The sequence below is a fragment of the Lontra canadensis genome, unplaced genomic scaffold (assembly GCF_010015895.1).
Source record: "Lontra canadensis isolate GAN:19392208 unplaced genomic scaffold, GSC_riverotter_1.0 scaffold53, whole genome shotgun sequence".
Classification (NCBI taxonomy): Eukaryota; Metazoa; Chordata; class Mammalia; order Carnivora; family Mustelidae; genus Lontra; species Lontra canadensis.
This window is the reverse complement of record NW_022631047.1, coordinates 1,617,512-1,640,727: the sequence shown is the minus strand read 5'-3', so window position 1 is coordinate 1,640,727 and position 23,216 is coordinate 1,617,512. Positions and strand designations below refer to the sequence as shown.

Below are 23,216 nucleotides of genomic sequence, written 5' to 3'. Positions count from 1 at the left end.
CAGGAGGCCCGACTGCCTTCACAGCCATCTGGATTGAGGAGGCCAGACTGCTGATCAGAGCTTGTCCATCTGTTACCTGCAAAGCCGTGTGATTGTACCTGGCAGCCCGTGTGGGCCTCAACTACCTCCTGGGCTTGTATCTCCGAGACAAGTACATCGTCATCACGGGCTGTGACTCGGGCTTTGGGAACCTGCTGGCCCGGCAGCTGGACCTTCGAGGCTTGAGAGTGCTGGCCTCGTGTCTGACAGAGGAGGCAGCCCAGCCTCTGAGAGGCCAGATGTCAGACAGGCTGGGGACGGTGATCCTGGACATCACCAAGACAGAGAGCATCTCTGAGGCCGCCCAGTGGGTGAAGGAGCATGTGGGGAACAGAGGTAACACCCAGGTTCATTTGTGTCCCTTCATTGCTTCTCTCTGTGCAAGAAAGACCTCTCTTCTGCTAACTGGGAAGATTCCCAGGATGTTTTCCAGATCTTGAAGTCATGCTAGCTTTCTTCACCTCACCCAGCTTATCAGCAGAACCTCTTTTCTCCCCGTTGCCCACCACCGTTGAGACCTTGGATCGCTGGACTTTTGGGGAGAGTGTGATCTGATGAGGATTTGCCTTCCCAGAATTCCCCTTTACGGTGCCCTCTCTCAGCAGAAGTTCTGGATTTCTTGATGCTGAGTGTCTCGGGAGGCTCACTTCCTGGAGGAGTTGCTGAGACAGGGGACCTGCCTAAAGGTTGGCATCGGTGGCTGGGGACATTGCCGGGGCTGGGTCCTGCTCTCAGCACTTCAACAGTACCTCGTAGTATGCTGTGAAATTGTTTCCGACATTGTATTCATTTCATTCAATATACATAATGTCTTGGTAAACTTCTTTGTGGTGTTTGTCCCTAAGGCCTCCCAGTCCTTGCCCCTCTGCCTGTCTGCTTTGCAGGAGGGAGCTCTCCACTTCGGAGTGAAGATGTGATTGAGCCTGGTTACTTCAAAACTAGTATCAGCAGCCCTGAGAAGATTTCTAGGGCCACCCAGGAGGCATGGAATCAGGCCAGCCTGGAGGTGAAGGAGTTCTATAGGGAGAAGTTCCTGGTGTCTGGTGAGTGAACTGTGGGCTGGGGAGAGGGAAGCAAACCTTTGTGTGGTCGTCCTGGGCCCATCCCTAAGCGCCTCCTACAGACCCGGGCCCCTCCTCCAGGCTCAGAGTCCCCCCACACAGAAGGGACATTTCTTACCATCCCCATGGTCCCATGTGATTACCTGGTGACCTCAGGGAAGACACAGACTTGTTAGACCTGCGACCGCTGTTTCCTCTAATGCCCTGATTGTTTGGGGAGGAACCTGAAGCCAGAGAGGGAAGAAGACAGACATGGATTCCTGGCAAGCCGGCGTGAGAACTGCTGGTTTTCGGGTGCTCAGATGGCTAGTGTTTGTAGAGACCTCGGTTTCTGCAGAGCACACGTTCTCATGATGGAGCCAGAGGGGGCTTAGTGTGGAGAGTGTTCCTGTGGTAGGAGGTGGGACAGGCTCCGCTGAAATCAATGCGCCCGATCCTCACACTGAAGGCAGAGTTGTGTCTCTACAGTTTGGGGCTCCCACTCCGGGGGGCAGAGGGGGCATTCCTGTAGAGCTGGAAACACGCTTGCACAGCTAGTACTCACGCCTTGCCCTTTCCAGCTCCCTTTCCCATCACCTGTGGCTCCCCTTTTCAGAAGAGCCACACTGGATGGAGAAAAGGGAACGGGGTGGGGGTCGCGCCGCTCGGAAGGTGGTCTCGCTGAGCCTCCAGAGGGGCACCACCAGGGGGCGCGCGCCTCCGCCCCAGCGCGCACTTGGCTTAAAGGGGCCGTCCTGGAGCCGGACTCTCCCTCCTCAGGGCGCCACTGGGGATCTCAGTGCAGAGATTCGCAGCGACCAGTCTCCATCTCCCTGGGGCCTCTGCAGGCTTTCTCGTTCGACCCCCCACAGCTCCCAGGTAAGTGAGGGGCACCCCAGCCTCTTTTCTCTTACTGCCCTCTCTGAATTTCCTGCGGTTCTTCCCACCTGAAACGGACTCTGAAGCTCCTCGCAGCCCCAGAGAGCAGCGGCAAGCGGTCACGTTGCTTTGAGGATTTCCAAGAGTGCAGCAGCGCGCCGTGAGGGCTGGGAGATGTCTCTGCTGCCTGGCCCCCTTGAAAACTAGTGGGGAAGGCATTTGTGGTCACTGAGGAAGAAACCCTCTGGTTCCTTGCAAGTAAAGGAATATGGTCTGCTCCCTTAGTGGGGTTTGGTGTCCAGTTAGGATGCGCATGTTGCCTTGCACCCCTGAGCGTTTCCAGGGCTCCTTCCTTCCTCCTTTCTTCCTCCCCCAGCCTTTGGGCAGCCTGTGTAGGAGGGTCCTGGTGGTGACCCCAGGAAGCAGGGATGGTTTCATTTCTGCAGCCTTGTCCATGCTGCCACAGCCTCCCACCTTAAGAGACAAACACTTTAAGACTGTAGTCTGCTCCCCACCCAAAACAACTAAAGGCTTAATCGGTGCCCCTTCATGTCTTTTTCACCTGCTGGGAGAGACTTGGGAGCAGGTGAGCCTCTGGTTCCTGTGGGGCAGTCTCTCTGCCACCGCCGCCCCCCCACCCCCCGTGCCTCTCCTATTTCTCATTTACCAGGTGGAGCTGTATAAATGTGGATAGTACAGGAGATACCCAGTTACACCCAGAGCAGTCCAAATGGCTTCTGTTCTTGTCCCAGCCCCAGCTCTGTCCACTCTCCTTTTGTGGAAGTGGGGTCCTCTGCCTCACCCTGAACCCCCTCCATGGATAGCCATTCTCCAGTCCTTTCTTTAGTCTGCTAAGGGGGCAGCTCCCGCCTCCTCCCACCATCACCCAAACACACACCGAACCAACATCTTTGCAGTTACATGGGATTACAGCCCTGCCTGCTCGGATGGGGTTTAGGACACCCCCTACCTTGGCCCCTGTGCAAATCAGTCTTTTTGGCCTTTGGAGTCTTGTCTGGGCTGGATTCCAGTCTTTTCTGCCTTTGGAGTCTGTGTCTGGGCTGGATTCTGGCTGTGGGAGGGCAGAGCGCAAGGCAAGCAGGCGGCCCGGGCCCGGGGACGGGGCATCTCCACGGAGTGAGACCCCCTTGGGCCAAGTGCTTGCTTTCCACCCTCCCAGCGACTGGGAGCCGTGTCTCTCCTGCGTGTCTCTCCCATTCCCTTCTCCCCCTTCCTTGCCTCTGAGGTCAGATTCCCCTTCAGGCTCCTGAACATCTGTCTGCCTCAGAGAACTAGTGCAGCAGGAGGGGACCTTCTATTCCGTGCCTTCTCCTTCTAACCCCTGGAGAGGCTGACAGTGGCTTAGATTTCTGAGGATTGAGTTCTGTATCCTGAGCCCAAGGAGGAAACCCCTGCCCAAGTATAAGCCAGCAGGCCCAGGTCACACAGCTGGTCGGTAGCAAAGCTGGGTTTTTAAACCACGTGTGCCTTTTTTTTTTTTTAAGATTTTATTTATTATTTGAGAGAGAGAAAGAGAGAGAGAGAGAGAGAGAGCATGGAGGGGAGGGGCCAGAGGGAAAAGCAGACTCCCTGCAGAGCAGGGAGCCCGATGAGGGACTCGATCTTGGGACTCCAGGATCATGACCTGAGCCGAAGGCAGTCACTTAACCAACTGAGCCACCCAGGTGCCCCAAAACCACATGCATCTTGATTCACGGTGTATCTGTCATCTTTATAAGAATCTCCAGTAAATCAGGGAGACCAGGGTTCCAGCCTTGAATAAGAATGAAGAAGACAGTTCTGAAGCATGAGATCTAGGACATAGGGGACCCCAGTGCGTGCGTGCGTGTGTGTGTGTGTGTGAGAGAGAGAGAGAGAGAGAAGGTGGGTAGAGGGAAATGGGAGGAGCACAAGGACCAAAAGAAGGTAAAGCATCTGGGAAAAGCATCTCTGTGTCAAAGGATTCTTGGTGAAATCCTATGGCATCTAGTAGAAAGGGCGTAAGTGTACCAAAGAGCGTGGAAGATGGCACCGGAATCAATAATACCCACTGAAGATGGCGACCAGGAAAAACTCAAGGACGCTCTGTCAGACACCCTGGAGGCTGGCCAGCTGCATGTGTTCTTAAGTCATCCTGCCTGACCACTGACCACACTCTTGTTTCATTTCAGCCTGTGCATTTCCTGCAAAGCCATGTGGCTGTGCCTGGCGGCCCTCGTGGGCCTCTACTTCCTCCTGCGCTGGTACCGGGAGAGGCAGGTGGTGAGCCACCTCCAAGACAAGTACGTCTTCATCACGGGCTGTGACTCGGGCTTCGGGAACCTGCTGGCCCGGCAGCTGGACCTGCGAGGCTTGAGGGTGCTGGCCGCGTGTCTGACGGAGGAGGGGGCCCAGCAGCTGAGAGGCCAGACGTCAGACAGGCTGGAGACGGTGATCCTGGACGTCACCAAGACAGAGAGCATCTCGGCAGCCACCCAGTGGGTGAGGGAGCGAGTGGGGGACAGAGGTAAGGCCCCGATTCCTGTTTGTGTCTCCTTGTTTCTTCTCTCTGCACCGGGAGACCTCTCTTCTGTGAAACTGGGGAGGTTCCTGAGATGTTCTGACTTTCAAAGCCTCAAGCTCTGGAGTTTCCAGAGCAGAAGGCCTGCAGTGCCTGGGTCTGAGCTCAGGGTTAGATGAGCCCAGCCTAAGTTTAGGGCCAAAATTCTGGAGGAGGTGTTGGGCCCTCGAGGCTTGTGATGGGGCAGCACAGGGCTGGGCCAGGCTGGACCCAGGCTCCTGGTCTCAGCAGGTGCACTGTTTCTGGATGGGGCCTTCACACCCGGGCCTCTGTAGGGCTTTAAGATCAGCCGTGCTTGACTTAGGAGGACACTGAGGCTCGGGGAACTGAAGGGACTTCTAGTCAAACATGGGTGAGGAGTCCTGCTCTTTCTCCTCTATTATGCTGCCTGCTCTTCTCAGGAAAGAGGACATCACTGATGTCTTTTTTTGTGATTAAAAGTATAAAACACCCTCGTAGAAAACATAGACGAGGATTAAGATAAAAGAAAATTTCCCAAAGGCCGGTTTCCATAGTCATTCTCTATATTATTATGTATCTTCTGATCAGCATTTTCATCATCAAATCTTTTCCAAAACGTAATATTCAATGTCTGTATATCCAGGCATGCTACGAGACCACCATTCATTGGAGCCATCCTATAGTGTTGTCTGCTGACGTATGTTTTCCACTTTTGCTGGCAGAAACAATGTCTCAGTGGAGATTTCTGTACGAAAGCTTTGTTTCCATTCTCAGTAATGTTAAGTAAAATACAAGAATTGGATCAGAGAGCATGCATTTCTTTAAGGCCGGAGAAGGTTTCTGAGCAAGGGAGGGATGAGTATCACAGGGGACCTTCTTCCCTATCCAGTATCCCCAAGGTCAAACCCTGTGCCTCCCCCCAACCCCCCACCTCTCCCTACCACCAGCCCTTTGTCACTGAGGACTATTTCAAATCCCTTGTGTGTCTTTTCTCCCCATCTCTCTCCGGGGAGCTTTCCTGAAAGCTGAGGCGGCTGGGGACTTAGAAGGAGGGGGTGAGAGTGACCTTTTGGGAGGGTGAAAGAGAGGGCGACCCTTTTTGGGGCTAAGGTAAGACCTTCAGTCTCACCTCCTCCAGAAGCCTGGCCCAGGCTCACCGTGGGGGGACTTTGGAATTCCCGAGCACAAAGGCCGGCGGCCTTGGCTTCCTGACGGATACAACCTTGGATGTGGTGCGGGCTGTTGCAAAGCCTGTCCCCAGGTGTCCAGGGCAGACCTGTTCTCTAGATTACCCTGATGCTGGAATTTGAGGTCTGTCTTTCCCAACAGAGATTGGGCAGTCAGTTTTCATGTGTTTTTTCTTCCTTTCACTTATTTTGAAATTTTCTTTTCCCTTCTTCGCTGGTATCCTCTTCATTTTTGTTACTTAGCCATTCCTGTCTACCTCTTGCTGTCTCTTTCCTATGAGAGTTGTGAACGCCATGCTATTATTTGGAACTCTGGGCACGCTCTTCACAAAAAGGGGTTTATTACCTCCTGTGTGCCAGGTCCATAGGAGCAGGAAGACGAGAAGGAGCGTTCATTCTAGCTCAGTGGGCATCCAGAAGATCAGTGTGCGTGTAGACCCTCGCCCTCTCGTAGCCACCTCGTCCCCAGTTCCTCTCCTGCACGCTTGTCCTTTGTACCATGTAGGCATTGTTGTTGGTTCTGTAAAAAAGTGAATTGGGAGGTGACTTGGGACCATAGCTACATCTCACTCAGGCACACAATGTTGCTCTCTCCCTGCCCTATGCCCAGGACTCTGGGGCCTGGTGAATAACGCTGGTGTCTCTGTGCCCACGGCACCCAATGAGTGGCTGACCAAGCATGACTTCATGAAGATACTCGACGTGAACCTGTTGGGCTTGTTGGAGGTGACCCTGAGCCTGCTGTCGCTAGTGAGGAAGGCGAGGGGCCGCGTGGTCAATGTCTCCAGCATCATGGGCCGGCTCTCCATTTTGGGTGGGGGCTACTGCATCTCCAAGTATGGCGTTGAGGCCTTCTCAGACTCCCTCAGGTATTGGACTAGGACAGAGGCCCTCCCTCAGTCCTCCTGCTTCTGTGCTTCTGGGGGAGGATTTTCTAGGGCTTCATTTCCTCACAGCCTCAGAGGCTCTTCCTTCCAGATGCTTCTTTCTTGCTTTGTGCCAGACATTCCCTGGGAAGCACCATCCTGTGTTCTGGGTGTTGGAATGGGCCCCAGGTGTATAGAACCGGTTTCACCCACCACTGCCTGGGGGGAGGACCCACAGTAGGGAAGTTTCTGAGGCAGCATTGGACCTGAGATCATTTGGCTACAGAGCTCATGTCTGTAATTCCTACAATGTTCAGCTTTGGGGGGCCTTTCACGTGAGGGATTCAACATTTGACTTCGTTCAGTAATTATCTCTTGGCACTTCTGTGAGTATACAACATATGTGTCTGATCTAAAAAGTCTGACAGCTGAGGGGCACCTGGGTGGCTCAGTTGGTTAAGCATCTGCCTTCAGTTCAGGTCATGATCTCAAGGGTCTTGGGATCAAGTCCCACTTCGGGCTCCCGGCTCAGTGCAGAGTCTGCTTCTCCCTCTCCTTCTGCCCACTCTCTCTCTCTCTCTCTCTCAAATAAATAGATAAAATATTGAAGAAAAAAAAGAAAAAAAATGTCTGACAGCTGAGAAAAGGGACAAGAGAGACACAGATGTTATGACCATCTCTCATGATGGTTGTGACCAAGCCAGTTAGCCATGGTGGTGGTGGTGGCTAGCGGAATGAGGAGAGGGTTCTGGAGAAGGACCAGAGCTGAGGACTGAAGAAATGGATTTGGCACCTGGGCAAAGTTGAGTGGGAAGGCCTGCTGTGTGAGGGAATGACTTGAGCCCAAGCCCAAGGTGAGTCATGGCTGCCTCCCTATACTGCCAGGTCCTCCAGTCTACTGGACAAAGCCCGGCTGGACAGGGGGCCTGCTGGGCACATGGGCATGGGGATAGGGCAGGGGTGGGGGTCCAGACAGGTTGCAAACCTTCATGCTGCTGGCAGCAGGACTCCGTGGAAGGTGTTTACTCAGGTTTGTCAAATCAGCCTCTGGTGAACCAGGCAGAAGTTGGCTCTGGGTCTGAGGGAGCTGAGATGCAGGCTAAGGTGTTCCTCAGAGAACCGAAGGCAGAAGAGGAAGGGAGGGGGTCTGAGGAGGGGTGAGCTGGAGTAAAATGGGCCAAGTCTGGAGACAGATTGGATGTGAGCGGAAACAGGAGGAGATGGCCCGTGAACAGTGTCCTGCGGCAGCCAAGGTGGGGCGTGAGCTCAGGAGTGCAGACAGTGCTGGGAAACACACGCACGTTACACACGGACTACGCCGATCATTATTTTCTCCCCTTGGCCGCTGCTCTTGGAACCTTCCCAAGCTTTTGAGTTGATCCCACCCCAATGCCGAGTTCAGTGTATACCAAGTTTGTTTGTTTGTTGTGTTTGTCCCTGGGGCCTCCCAAGTCCTTGCTTGCCCCTCTGCCTGTCTGCTTGCAGGAGGGAGCTCTCCTACTTTGGAGTGAAGGTAGCTGTGATCGAGCCTGGTTACTTCAGCACTAACATCTGCAGCCCTGAGAAGATTTCTAGGGGCATCCAGGAGGCATGGGATCAGGCCAGCCCGGAAGTGAAGGAGATCTATGGGGAGAAGTTCCTGGCATCTGGTGAGTGAGCTGTGGGCTGGGGAGAGGGAAGTAAAGCCCATCCCTAGCGCCTCCTACAGACCTGGGCCCCTCCTCCAGGCTCGGAGTCCCCCACACAGAGGGGACATTTCCTTCCATCCCCATGGTGACCTCAGGGAAGACCCAGGCTTGTTAGACCTGGGACCACTGTTTCCTCTGATGCCCTCGTTGTTTGGGGAGGAACCCGAAGCCAGAGAGGGAAGAAGACAGACATGGATACCTGGCAAGCCGGCATGAGAACTGCTGGTTTTCAGGTGCTCAGATGGCTAGTGTTTGCAGAGACCTCGGTTTCTGCAGAACAGACATTCCCATGATGGAGCCAGAAGGTGCTTAGTGAGGAAAGTGTTCCTGTGGTAGGAGGTGGGACAGGCTCCGCTGAACTCCATGGAGTCAACCTGGAGGTGACCTGGGAGCAGTGGGGAGGTGGGGCGCTTTTGGTAACTCTTTCCTTCAGTTGATCCTGAAGCAAGAAGACTAGAATGTGAGACTATGTCGTTCTTTTTGGACAGTCAAGAAATTAGTCGAAAAGCTGGAGTCATCGTGTTGCAACAACCTGTACTTGGTGACAGACTGCATGGAGCACGCACTGACGGCCTGCCACCCCCGTACCCGGTACTCCCCGGGCTGGGACGCCAAGCTCCTCTACCTCCCCATGAGCTACATGCCCACCATACTGGTGGACACCATCATTTCCTGGAGCTCTCTGAAGCCCCTTAAGGCTCTGTAACCCAAGCTGCAGTGCATGGTAAGAGTGAGGGGGGTCCAATGTGAGGGTGGGGATGCCTCAGGGGGAGGGAGAGAGATGGAGAGAGGGGGGATCTCACATCACCAAGGACACCCACCTCACCTTCCTCCCTACCTCCTCCCCAGGCTTCCCTGGGACATTACTCAGGACTCTGGAGCTATCAGGAAGAAAGAATCAAGTTTTGTGGCTGAAGAATAGGGATTCCAAAGCACACACCCATGTCTTGTTCCTTGAATGGCTTCTCAAGGCTTTGAGCATTTTTGGCCCTCCTGCCACCTTGAGGAATCCATACTCTTGGCAGTGTCAGCAGCAGAGGGGGTCTCAGCCCCCACCTGCTCTGCCTCTGTCCCCCTACACAGGGTGTCCCTCTCCCACAGGATGGACACAGCCTGGGGGAGTTAATGTCCCTCTCCACTGAAGATACCTGTGATAGAATGGAGATGTGCATGATGACCCCAGCCTGCGCCATTAGCCTGAGGGGCCAGCTCCCAGACCTTGGCTGAAAGGACATGTCTAAAATTGGGATCATGACACAGGACACGGAAACCAGTTACTGGCTTTCAGTTGGTTGGCTCAATCGGTTAAGTGTCTGCCTTTGGCTCAGGTCATGATCCCAGAGTCCTGGGATCAAGCCTCCCGGTTGGTCTCCCTGCTCAGCGGGGAGTCTGCTTCTCCCTCTCCCTCTGCCTGCCACTCCCCCTGCTTGTGTGCTCTCTGTCTCTCAAGCAAATAAATAAAAAGAAAGAAAGAAAGAATGGAAGGAAGGAAGGAATGAACAAATGAACGAACCAGTTGTTGAGTTGTCTTGAAACCTTGATGTCCATTGATTATTTTTGACTCAAAAGTTGAAAATTTGCCTAGGTCCAGTGATGCAAACTGTGGCCTTGGGGAGCAGTGGGGTGTGAGTCCACGAAAGGAGGAGCCCGGTGCCTTTATGGAGATCAAGGGAGCAGGGGGATAACCTGAGGGGATTTCAAGAGGGGAGTTAGATCACCCCCTTCCTTCCACAGAAGTGGGGGGCCAATGTTTCCTTTCCAGGATTTATCAAGTAACATGGGGTCACAGGAAACCCATGGGTGCTCAGACAAGGAGAAGTCGCTAAAGCACTGGCAGGCCCCGGTCCCTTTCCCAGGGACATCAAGCCTCTTCCCTCAGCAGCATCCTCTCTGCAGCCCTCTGCCCCCTCCTTTAGATTTATGCCCCCAACTGCGGCCCTCCCCAGCTTCTGCAGCCCAGATCTCCCTTCCCCTATCCTCCAGGGGAGGAGAGTGGGAGTCACTTCTGGACCCCAGTCTTTCGTTTCCTGCTAACCTTTGCTGAGCACCTACTGTGTGCCAGGCAGGAATTTCCTCAATTACCCAGCGCTTCCTGCAACCGGGAACTCTCTATGTCCCCACTGCTCTGATGATGTTCTCTGAGTAGGGACTGAACAGAGAAAGCATTTGCAGAGAGTGGTGTTGGTTTCTGAGCTGAGGACAAATGAGCTGGGAGCTGTCTCATCAGGTGTCTTAGTTTTCTTCCCTCAGTTTCTGACCAAGGCCATGGAGCCTTTAGGGGGACCTGACACTACAGAATGACATCAGTGTTCTTGGTGAAAACAGAAAGCGAGGTCAGATGTTGGTGTGTCATTCATTCTGACCCATGCAGTAGATGCTAGAAATGGTCTGGAGGAGCTCGAAGCCCCTCTCTGCTGACCATACTAGTGAGCAGAGGTGTGGATGGAGCCCAACCACCAGCCTGACCTGTCAGCCTCAGGTGCCTACTCAGCAGGGGGCATTTCGAGCCCTAGGAAAAGAGCCCTTCTCCGTGGTTCCCATTCCCCACTGCATGACCTGCTTTTCATAGCTGTTGGGAGTCTGAACCCAGGGGAGCACTGCCGTGATCATCCGTCAGCACAGAGGCCCATGAAATGGTGAGTCGGGCCAGGTCCTGTGTTGGAATCGTTCCAAGTCATCCTTTTCTAAATCCAGAGACAACCCCTGGATGTCACCTGTCTTCTCAATGACTAGGATACTCCTGGGACTGCTCAGCCCTTGAGCGACATTGTCGGACTTCCCTTAGCCAAGATTGCTCTATTCACCTACCCGGGAGTCAGAGTTGGGACATACCTCCCCAGCTGAGCGTGGGAGTTGTGCCTTGGGCTGGGTGTGCCGTGGGTAAGGTTTGCCTCCACCACTTCCCATCTCTCTCCCACACAGGGTTTGGATCTGCACCCCAAGGGTGTGCCCATGATCTGACCTCTCGCTCCCACCATCCTTTCTATAGAATGGCCAAGCTCTCTGGTCTTTCCTGAGGCAACATGTATGTTATTTGATTCTGAAGCTCACTAACCTTCATGGATAGTGGTGCATAGAGATGCTTCTTTGGCTCTTCACCTTGGGAAATTTGTGGCTCTGCTTCTGTCAGAGCCTTTGGACCCGGAAGATGTGGGTGGCTGGCCCCTAGTCCCTCAGGATGAGCTGGTGGCCAGGGTCATCTTGGGGAATGGTGTCTCTAGAGGTTTATTCCAAGAGCTGCCATAGACCCCAACATCCTTCTGTCCCTGCATCACAGGGTCCTAGGTGTGCTCCTCTCTTTCATCTCTTACTTCTTTTTCTTTATCAGCTTCCCTCCTAACTTCGGTGAGTTCTTTGCTCAATTTCCTGGACTCTGTCCCTACTCTCCACATCCTGACCCTGAGAATTTTCCAAGTCTCTGACTCTAGTCCTCTGCTTTTCCCATATGTCATCCCTTCTCAGAGCCAAGATTTGGCCTCAGGTCTTTCCTGCATCTGCCCAGGGATCTCATGGCCTGTCTTCATCATCTGGCTGGACTTCATCTCAATGATGTTCATATCATAACTGTCTCTTCTCCTGCCTCCCTTCCCTATGCCCAAAACATCCTCGACCCTGACTTCTCTTGCCACTTATGGTTCTACCTGTTATCAGCCCCATACATTATTCTAATGGGGTTCTCTAAAGGGATTCTCCCCTTGATTCCTGGTCTCCACTACCCTCTGTACATCCAATTAGCCACTGTGTCAATTGACTTCATAATCCCTTCCTTCCACTGTCACACACCCCTGCCAGGCTTCTCAGCTCACCAGATCACCTAGTGTGTGCCTAGTCCTAGAGGTGGAAGGAAATGCCCACTGGGGGCCCTGCCCTGGGGTAGTAGCTATTGTGTCTTCTGTTCTTAACTTTGTGTATTTGCCTGGTCACTGGTTGAGGAGAGCTGGGCCTGCCTGGAGTGCCGTGAGGTTCCTCGTTGGTATCACCTCCTAAGGACCCAGGCCTGGAGCTTCTCTTCTTTCCAGTTTTCAGAAATAGCCTCCCTGTAGGCGGGCCCTGCTACCTCTGGCCTCAGGATCTTGGAGGCACATCCACTCTGGGGGTGATGCTTTCTTTTTCTTCTTCTCTTATCATGGAGATTCACCTAAGGGCAGAGAATTCCAAAGAGCTAGTAACCTAAAACTCATTTCTTTGGGGGTTTTGGGGGAGTGGGCAAACCAATTCTGTTTGTTTTACATTAATGAATTTGTCTTAACTTTTTCCCCTGAAAATAAAAATCGAGTTTATCAATGTGTCTGCCCTCATGACAAGTGATTTCGGTCCCCGGGCCGGAGGTGGGGATTTCCAGGGAGGCTCTCTGGGCGGAGTCCTCCTTTCTCACCCGCACTGCTCAGACCACCCAGGATAAGCCCTGTCTCAGCATCGACCTCACCAGCAAGGTCTTTCCCATCCTTGGCAGCTTCCCCCATCAGGGCTGGGGGAGAGCGAGAGGCAGCCACCAGGACTGTCTGAGGTCACACAACTTCAGGTTGGACTTGAATTTCTTGCATCTAGGCTAATTGGTGTGTTGATGCATCCACCTCTAGAAATTATAAAGTGGCTCACCCGGGAGCCCTGGGTCTGTTGCCAGTGGTAGAAGGGAGGAGAGCTCTTCTCAGTGGGTTCCAGCAAACTGCCAGCCGGGGCTCGGAGGATCAGCCTCTCCCACCATCTCCTGAGACCAGGCTTCTTGGCGGTCACCTTCCCCCTGCTCCATGGCGGCTATCACGGATCTCTCCTTTATGTACCGCTGGTTTAAGAACTGCAATCTGGTGCGCAACCTTCCAGACAAGTACGTCTTCATCACGGGCTGTGACTCGGGCTTCGGCAACCTACTGGCCCGGCAGCTGGTTGATCGGGGCATGCGGGTACTGGCTGCTTGCTTCACGGAGGAGGGAGCCCAGAAGCTTCGGCAGGATACCTCTTACCGGCTGCAGACCATCCTCTTGGATGTCACCAAGACCGAGAGCATACAGGCAGCGACCCAGTGGGTGAGAGACCAAGTGGGCGAGCAAGGTGGGGCAAATCACATTCTTCGGCTCTCTCTGTGTTTTCTTCTCTCTTTCTCCCCTCAGACGTCTGACAGTGATCAGGGACACTGTTGTTCAGATGCGGTGGGAGAGGAGATGGAGAGAAGGGGGCTGGGGCTCTGGCTCAGCGGGATTGGAAACCGTTGTGTGGTTTGGTCAGTTCATATGAAGGGGGTGATTTCCCAAGGAAGTTTTCTCTGCCAGAGACCCAGAGGGGTGGAGGGAGGCTGCCATAGGAGGCGGGAGAAGGAAGATGTGTTCTGTACGTCCAAGGTGCTAAAGATGGAGTTGCCTTTCCAGGACCTGGGAAGTCCCGGCCATCAGCTCCTATGGCAATGAGAGCACGTTTCTTGGGATTGGACTGGGGGGAGCGGAAAGGGAACACAAGGTTGGACTCCCTGAGTGGGGGTGTTTGTTCTCCTTGACTTTGTCAGGCTAGAAGGCAGGAGAGAGAGAGAGAGAGATCTGTCCTCTTCCCCATATCATGGTGGATGTTGGGTTGACTTCAGGTTAAATGCTGACATCAGAGTGACCACTCCTTCTGGGAAGAGAGACTGTGGGCTGGCTGGGCTGGGCTGCCCAGGAAGCTTCCTGCACGAAGGGCATGAGCACAGGAACAGGAGGAACGGGATGGCTCTGGTGTGGAACAGCAGCCCGAGGGAAGTACTGACTCCCAACGGGACTGGTCTGGGGGCCCCCACAGCGGGTGGGGGCCAGAGAGCCCTGGGGCCCAGGAGGGGCCAAACAGTAACTCCCTTCTTTCCTTTTCTCCTTAGCATTTACCACTATCCAATATACAACTTACTTATTACAACTTACTTATTTTTCTTATTTATTGTCTGTTTTCCCCTGCTAGAATAAAGCTTCCCGGGCAGGGCCAGAGGTGGGAGGGGAAGGGGCTTTTTGTCTCTTTACCTTATCTATCCTTAGTACCCAGACAGTGTCTGGCATCTAGTAAAGTGCTCAGTAAATTTTTGTTGAATGAACTAATTGATGAATAATTCAGTGAGAGTCAGTCTCTTTCTTCAATAGGCCGCCTTGCCCAGTGCCCTACATTCAGCCTTGAGCCACTTGTGTTCATGAGTCATTGGGTATATTAGGTTCTTGTTCCTGCTGTAATAAATTAAAGCAGTAACTTAGTGGCTTAAAACAACACAAATTTAGGGGTGCCTGGGTGGTTCAGTTAGTTAAGCATCTGCCTTTGGCTCAGGTCATGATCCCAGGGTCCTAAGACTGAGCTCCCCCACCCTCAGGCTTCTTGCTCAGCAGGGAGCCTGCTTCTGCCTCTGCATCTTCCCTACCCTCCCCCCATTGGTTGCGCTCTCTCTCTCTCTCTCTCTCATTCAAATAAATGAATAAAATCTTAAAAAATATATAAAACAACACAAATTTATTAACTTATACTTCTAGAGGTCAGAAGTCCAAAATGGGTCTCACTGAGCTAGAATCAAGGTGTCAACAGAGGTGCGTTGTTTCTGGAGGCCCTAGAGGAGAGTCCATCTCATTGCCTCTCCCAGTTTCTAGAGGTTTCCTGCATTTCTTAGCTCATGACCCTGTTCCTCCATCTTCAAGACCAGCAAGGTAGGGCCAAGTCCTTTTCACACTGCTCTTTCTCTCTCTGGTTCTGTCTCCTGCCTCCTTCTTCCACCTAAAAAACCTCTCTGATTATATTGGGCTCACCAGGCTAGTCCAGGATAATCTTCCCATTTTAAGGTCAGGTGATTAACAATTTGACTTCCATGTGCTTTCTTAATTCCTTTTTCCTATGTAACCCACCCTGTTCATAGGTTCTAGGGACTAGTATGGGGACATGTTGGAGGGGCTATTATTCTGCCTGCCCCAATGGGCAACATCCTTGGTCTAAAAAGTGCTGGGAAAGTGGGGGGGCGGGGTTTCTGGCATGCTTTCTTGTTGCCCTTGAGATCTCTGGGCATCACAGGTTGGCACAGCCTTAGAGCTATTCACACCGCTCTGATGGTTCTCTAGTTGTTCTTTGCAGGAAAAAAATGGTTTGCCAGCGGACAGAGCTATTGGCCAGGGTGATCACAGGTCGTGGCAAGTGTGTATCCCTTCTCCACAGACAAAGAGCACTTGGGTTTTATAGTCTTTGGGTCCCGGGAGCCTCATTGCCTCATCTGTAAGAAAAAGAGTCTCCTGTGGCTGGGAAGATCCGAGTCCTACCAGGCAGCCGGTCTCCTGGCATCTCTCTAGTTAGGGGAAGACAGGAAGGTATGGTGGGAGCATGGCTTGTGTGTGGACCCCAGGCCTAAAATGAGCAGTGGACCACGAGTGGTGTTTACATCTAGACCTGCCATTGGAAGAGTGGAGTTTTGCTGGGAGGGGAATCTTGAGGCTGCAGGTGTCAAGGTGGGCTGGTGGAATGAGGGGAGGGGAAGGGAAGGGAAGGAGTCGGGACAGTGGGGTTTATGGAAGCTTTGAATCAAAGAGCTGGAAAGTGTCCTTAGGTATCATTTAGAGACTTTCCAACATGTTTTTAGCATCAAACATCCTCCTCCAAGTGGAATTTCACTTGGAAGCTCAGTGTGTAAAACAAATGAAAGTGAGGCCTCCCCTGCAGGTTCTGGGGTTTAGCCTGGAAGGGTCTCCGGATTGCAGACTGCAGGCTGGAAGCAGATGTTCTGCCCAGGCGATGAAAGACCTGAGGCCTTTCGTCGAGAGAGGAAGTGACTTGTCAGGAGCTGGAGGTAGAACCAGGACTAGAACTTAAGGCCCTTCAAGCGTGGGTCCTTGCAGAGTTGAATGACAATACTCAGCATTATTTCTCTCCATTTACACCAACTCAAATATCTGAAAGAGAGCCCTTATTACATTTTTTTCATGTTTTATTTAATGTTTCATGTTTTATTTAAATGTGTTACATATTTACTTATGAATATTATTAATGTCCTCTCTGGTTTGTGAGCTCCTTGAGGGATAAGACTCTGTCTTGTTCACTTTATGTCTCTATCACCTTCCCCTGTAACTGACCGAGACTAGATAATGGAGAGATGAATGGATGAATGTGGGAGTGGATGAAGGGAGTTGGTAATGTGCAAAATGGAGTGCATTTCTTACACTTAGGTGAGTAGAGAGGAGGAAGCATGAGGGCTGAAGGACTTTAGGAAAACTAATTAGTAAAAGGTATATCTTCCTCTGGCCCATCACAACTCCCCACCACAAGCCACCAGCCGGGCCATCTTGTGCCTTGGCAGCCCTGGGCTGGTGGGTGGGGGACTCTGATGCTTTTCCGGAGACGCGAATGATTTCTGTGTGGTTCTCTCTCCCTCCACCACACCCCCAGGCCTCTGGGCCCTGGTGAACAATGCTGGTGTAGGCCTGCCCAGTGGACCCAATGAATGGCTGATGAAGGAGGACTTCGTGAAGGTGATCAACGTGAACCTGGTAGGACTGATCGAAGTGACCCTCCATATGTTACCCCTGGTCAAAAAAGCGCGGGGCAGGATCGTCAACATGTCCAGCTCTGGAGGTCGTGTGGCTGTCATTGGTGGCGGCTACTGTGTCTCCAAGTTTGGTGTCGAGGCCTTCTCTGACAGCATCAGGTGACTGAGCCCCGGGACCAAACCATTCTGGGTGGGAGTCCTGCGGGTTTCACCTCAGGAAGAGAGGGCTAGGGAGGATAGCATGTGGGCAGGGGAGTTCTGGAGGTGGGGAGCTAACACAGTAGCAGGAAGAAGCCTCGTCCTCAGGGGCCTTCTCCAAGGACCAGGAGAAGGAATGAGGAGAAGAGGAGGCTGGTGATGGGCGCTGTCTTCCTGCCCTTCCCTTGAGCTGTCCCAAAGCGACTGAAACTATGTTTGGGCTTATGGGAGTAGGAGGGGGAGTCTCTCATGCAGACAGAGAAGTCTGGGGGCAGACAGGCCCAAGGGAGACTCTCAGAGGAGGAGTCAGGCCTTCTCCAGACCCCTCATTCCCTTTGCCATGTGGTTGTCAGGTATGGGGCCAAGTGGGAGGAACCTGGTAGGAGACAGAACTTTGGTCTAGATTCACCAATGATTTCTTTCCTGCTGCATTTGCCTAATGCAGATTGCTTGGGAAAGGGCTGAGGCCCTTATTTGCATGAAGGCAGTGCCAACCTGGTACAGGGGTGGGGGAGTGGCTCTAGGTTCCTGGGGAGGTAAGCCCCTGTAGAGGCGTCAGAAGTGACTCTCCCAGACGATCCTTTGTCATCTTGGGGCCCCAGACTGAGTCCTACTCTTCTTTCCCAGGCGTGAGCTCCACTACTTTGGGGTGAAAGTCAGCATCATTGAGCCCGGGAACTATCGAACATCCATCCTGGGCAAGGAGGGCCTGGTGTCCCGCATGCAAAGGCTGTGGGAGCGGCTGCCTCAGGAGACCCGGGATAGCTATGGGGAGGAGTACTTCCGCAACTGTGAGTTCTCTGGGAGGGAGAGGGGGTCTCTGAGAGGAACAGCAAGACCTTGGGGATCATTGACTCATTTTCATTGCAGAGTTAAGGGCATGGAGGCTCAGGAGGGTTAAGGACCCAAGGTCACACAACTAGTGGCAGGGCTGGGATTTAACAATTGAGACCAGGGACAACTGCTCAGAGTGGCAGAACCATAGCCTTCGTGGGGAGAGGAGAGTTAGGGGAGATGCTGCCCACTCCTGACCCCTGGTATTCATTATTCTGTAAGCAAACAGGTGAAAATGCACTGCCATGAGTGCAGAGAAGTTATTCAGAGCACAGCTGGTTCACTGCAGTAGTTTTCTCTTTAGGAAACAAAGAGGGGGTTCATTGGCATTGGGGGGGTGAAGGGTACTTAAACTACACTGTCCTGCCCTCATCACCACTCACCCGAGTCTTGCCCAGAAGAGGTGAATTCTCTATCCTCCCAGACCATCTCCCAAGTTGGGCCAGCTGTTGTTCCTGTGGTTTTCAAGTTTTAATCCCTTATTGGCAAGTCTGACTCTCAGGCACCATTTCCTCCGGAGTTCTTGGGGCTCTCACTGAAGCAGTCCCAGTGACTTGCCGGTGTCCCGGGCAAAGGTGTACATCAGGGACCCGTAAGTGTGCCATGTGGCTTGTCTCCTATTTGTGTTGTGAGCTTTGGCAGACTTGGAGCACTCAGATGCTTTGCTCCCTTCCTCATAGCCTCGGGCTTGTGCACAAGATGCAAACAGAATAGCCCCTCATGTTTGTTAGAGCCTTACAACAGACCAGTCTGAGCTTTAGATCATTTGAGCCCCACAATGGTCTCATGACAAAGGCCAGGGCTTTAAAAAAAAAAAAAAAAAAAGATTTTAAAAAAATCTTTAAATTTTTTTAAATTAAAATTTTTAACATTTTAAATAATTAATTAAGTTATTTATTTCAGGGAGAGAGAGAGAGTGCACGAATGTGCACAAGCATAGGGGGAGGGGCAGAGGGAGAAGCAGACACCCCACTGAGCAGGGAGCCCCACCCCAGGGCTCCGAGATCATGACCTGAGCCAAAGACAGATGCTTAACTGACTGAGCCACAGAGGCACCCCTGCTACTATTTTTTAATAACATTTTTTTCTTGCATGCTTTTGTAGAAAATCTGGAAACTCTAGGACCTATATAGGAGAAAAAAAGAGCCTCCAGTGACTAGGAATCCCACCAGCCAGACAGTATTTTTACTTACTTTCCTCCAATTTTTCCCATGCACTTGTATACACTTGTTTTCTATTCTGTCCTCCCACATCGTCTACCCTTCATCTTTATTATTCTCCAGAGCAGGTATTATAATCCTCATTTTACAGATGATGGAAGTTTAAGCTCAAAGTCACACAACTAATAAGTGGCAGAACTGGGCACAGTTTTTCTCATTGCTAATTCAACACACAGTTGTTGAGTTCAGGAAGAGAAACAAGATTATTTACAGGGCATTTGCCTAAGGAACAACCTGCAGGGTGTGGTAGATCTGCCTGAAAAGTGGGATCAGGGATCTGATGGAAAGGGAATTTGGATAGAATTCAGAAGAAACCATGTCTTATGAAGAGTAACAGAGCCATTGACTTTCCTTCCCTCTTGTGCCCTCAAACAGATACTGACAAGTTAAAAAACATGATGCAGCTGGCAGAGCCAAGGATCAGCGAGGTCACCAACAGCATGGAGCACGCCATCATTTCCCGGAGCCCCCGAATCCGCTATAACCCGGGCCTGGATGCCAAACTCCTCTACATCCCATTAGCTAAGTTGCCCACCCCTGTGACAGATTTCATCCTGAGCCGGTACCTTCCAAAGCCAGCAGACAGTGTCTGAGCTGGGGAAGTCCAGGGGTGGTCAGTAGAGTGTGGAGGAGGGAGGAGGGTGGGAGAAGAGACTGTAGGGTCCAAAGAGGTGGTATCAGACATTCTGAGGGACGCTTTGCTTGGCTGACACCCACTGTCGGAGAATTTATGGATAACTTCTAGCAGAAGACAAGTGCCTCTTCCCACTTACTGGGACTACAGAAACCCCAGGTGGCCTTTGCAGATGCAAAGACCTATAGCATGGCCTCAAGAACATCTGTGACTCATTAGGGATTCAGGTTTTTCTGGATGTGAAAATGTCAAGGGGAGGAAACCGAGCTCCTGCTGAATCATGAGCCTCTGTCAGTTATCACCACCACTGGGAAATACTGCAGGATAATCGAGCCCACAGAAGCATCTCAACGACTTTCCTACTGAGTCTCTAAATATGCATTAACCTCATTCCCACAACCCATTATTTAAAATATGTAGTAGAGCAGACAGGGAGTGCAAGATTATATCAAGTAAAAGTTTATGATGTTTTCTTTCTATATAGATCTCTCTGTTCATAGGTGATTGGGATCCACATAAAATAACATTCATTTATTTAATCACCATTGATTAATTTTTCAAGTATTTATTGAGTGCCTACAACATACCAGGCACTATGTAAGTGCTGGAAGGCTGTAAAGAAGATTAAATCATGGTCTTGGGTTTTTTTATTTTTTATTTTGTGGTTCTGTTTTTTAACACAGTATCTAGTAGCAGAGATAGGACAAACAGTGACAGAAGAAACAGAAATCAGAAAATCACATTTTTAGCTACGAGGAACCCAGAGACCATCTAATCCAGTAGTTCCCTGTACATCATAATCTCCTGGTTAGTTAAAAATACAGATTCCTGGTCCCAATGTTAGATTATCTGATTCAGTAGCTTGGGACGGGGCCCAGGAATCTGTGTTTGTAACAAGGTGATAATTCTGATGTCCTTGGGTGCATGGGAACCACCGATATAGCTCCACAGTAGTACCGAATGCTCAGAGGAGGAAGTGACCTATCCAAGGCCTCCCAACGTGATGGCCAAGACAAAACTCAGTGTTCAGATTCCCAGAGTTATAGTTATAGAGAATATATTTTTGACATTAGTAACATTGTCAAATAAGTCATGAAACTAAATTAAAAAAAAAAAAACCACCAAACTTCTAAGTCATGTGAAATTCTATTGAAAAGACTTTTTTGATCTTGAGAGTGGTTATGTAATAAAAGTCAAATGTGAATTTTTAAAATTAAAATGTCTTTATTGGTGTCTCTTCAACATCCGACTGAACTTGAAAATGACAAAATGAATGTTTAATTACCTCTGCAGAGACCCCTTTTCCAAATAAGGTCACATTCACGGGTTCTAGGAATTATGGCTTTAGCAATAAAGAAAGGACAGGATTCAGTGTTTGAATAATGGCATCGAGGATGCAGATTCCTTCTACTTTGCTCTGCCATCCAGTTTTGGCTTTATCCTATTTATCTTTATTATTGTGGTGTGACTGCCAGTGGCACTGGGAATTCTGTGCTTTTCCATTCACAATTTACTGGAGAAGAAAGGGCCTGTCTTTCATGGTATTAAAGATTAAGGAAGTCTATTTCCCAGAGCCCTCACCAAGACTCTCCTTGAGACACAAATTTGTCCCCAGTTGGCTTAGGTTTGTCCATCCCTGGACAATTCATAGACAAGGGGGTAAGTTGCTATGAATAGTTTAGATTAATTGGGACATGGTGGGGAGTGAGTCATAATGCCTACTGCCCAGGAAAATTAAAAACTTAGACTCTGTTATTAAGAGAGTTGAATCTAGGTTAAAAACAAATTTTCTTTCCTGAAGGCAAAATACTTGGGATAGACCATGACTAGGTAATATTTTGAGATATTAATTTCTACATGTTCATTGTTCCCTGTTTTCCCATTTCTCCTTTCCCTACTCAGGTAGGAAGATAATCTAGTACTGCTTTACCTAGGGTGAGATATTTGAACAAATACATTTCCTGCATCTTCTCCCCCTTTAGTTTCTTCCTCCAACCTTAATATTTTTAGAGAAAACACTGGAATTGGGTAAATAAAAAAAGGGAATGTGACTTGTGGATGTACACAGTGTCTCAGAGAAGCAGGCCCCTTTCCCCAAGACAAGGAGATTCACTCTGGCTGATAAGCGAATGAGGTTTGGCTCTTCCAGAGGAAGAAAGGCCATTCACTTTGTGGAAGAACCTTGGGGAGGTAGCAAGACTCGAAAGAGTGACAGCTTCGTTGTGTGTTTAGGTAGATGAGACCCTGGGTGACTTCATGTAAGACACCTGTGTCCCACCAAAACAGGAAGGCAGTAGAGATTCACCAGATATAAAGAGTATATAAAGAGCATATAAAGACTGGGATGGCAGACACTTAAGTGGTAATCTATGCATACAGAAGACTTGATTTTTTGCTCTAAGGGCTATCCCCGCCTCCCACCCTATCATTAATGGTTAAGGTGTTTGTTTGCTTTTTTTAAATTTGTGGGCTGAGATTAAAATCTGCTCCAGGGGCACCTGGGTGGCTCAGTGGGTTAAAGCCTCTGCCTTCGGCTCGGGTCATGATCTCAGGGTCCTGGGATCGAGCCCCGAATCGGACTCTGCTTAGTGGGGAGCCTGCTTCTCCCTCTCTCTCTGCCTGCCTCTCTGCCTGCTTGTGATCTCTGTCTGTCAAATAAATAAATAAAATCTTTAAAAAATAAAATAAAATCTGCTCCAGGATTACAGTCTAGTTTCTTTCATATTAGGATTATAACTTTTCTTGTATAGCTTTTGTATTTTCCTGAAGTTTTAAGTTACCTTTTTTTGCACTTACTCAACTTCTTAATCAAATTATCTCCACATGTTTTTGTTTTGTTTTGTTTTTATTTCAAGCATAGAAGTAATATGATCTGATTTAAATTTTGGAAAGGGGGTGCGCCTGGGTGGCTCAGTGGGTTAAAGCCTCTGCCTTCGGCTCAGGTCATGATCTCAGAGTCCTGGGATTGAGCCCCACATCGGGCTCTCTGCTCAGCAAGGAGCCTGCTTCCTCCTCTCTCTCTGTCTGCCTCTCTGCCTACTTGTAATCTCAGTCTGTCAAATAAATAAATAAAATCTTTAAAAAATTTAAAAAAAATAAATTTTGGAAAGGGCTCTGTGGAGACTGAAATGAGGGAGCAATGGTGGAAACAAAGGGACCATTGCATAGCCCAAGAAAGAAATAATGGTACTATAGGTTAAAGTGGTGGTTGTAGGGATAATGAGAATGAATGAAATCAGTATATAATTTGGAGGCAGAACCATTGAAGGATTTTAATCAGTTACTCTGTCAAAAAAGAATTTATTATGCTCCTACTATGTGCCAGGTGTAGTTCTAGATGCTGGAGTTAGAGTAGTAGACAAGACTGAGTCCGTGCCTTCAAGCAGTTTATATCCTGATGGAGTGGAGGTGCTGGGCAATACACAAATAAAAAAATAAATGAAATAATTTTATACACTGATAAATGCCATTAAGCAGAGAAAATTTAGTAATTTAATAGATGACCAAGGAGGTTGTTTACCTTTTTTTAAACCAATGTTATTGAGATAAAATTTATATTAAACAAAATGCATCCTTTTGACTATAAAGTTTGATGAGTTTTGACTTATAAATATATCTGTGCAACCACCATGCCAAGATATAGGAC

The 23,216-nt window shown here is 50.3% G+C and overlaps 2 protein-coding genes across 2 annotated transcripts; both read left to right on the top strand.

The window, feature by feature from the left end:
• The first annotated feature begins 1,849 nt into the window (after positions 1-1,849).
• RDH16 (retinol dehydrogenase 16) lies at positions 1,850-9,564 on the top strand. The gene is made up of 6 exons (XM_032874514.1): positions 1,850-1,958; positions 4,130-4,464; positions 6,277-6,535; positions 8,018-8,181; positions 8,709-8,944; positions 9,322-9,564. The coding sequence occupies exons 2-5, from the start codon at positions 4,152-4,154 to the stop codon at positions 8,924-8,926; spliced, it is 954 nt and encodes a 317-aa protein (XP_032730405.1). The 5' UTR covers positions 1,850-1,958; positions 4,130-4,151; the 3' UTR covers positions 8,927-8,944; positions 9,322-9,564.
• Positions 9,565-12,558: 2,994 nt separating this feature from the next.
• SDR9C7 (short chain dehydrogenase/reductase family 9C member 7) lies at positions 12,559-20,683 on the top strand. The gene is made up of 4 exons (XM_032874513.1): positions 12,559-13,269; positions 16,585-16,843; positions 17,510-17,673; positions 19,312-20,683. The coding sequence occupies exons 1-4, from the start codon at positions 12,969-12,971 to the stop codon at positions 19,527-19,529; spliced, it is 942 nt and encodes a 313-aa protein (XP_032730404.1). The 5' UTR covers positions 12,559-12,968; the 3' UTR covers positions 19,530-20,683.
• Positions 20,684-23,216: the final 2,533 nt, after the last annotated feature.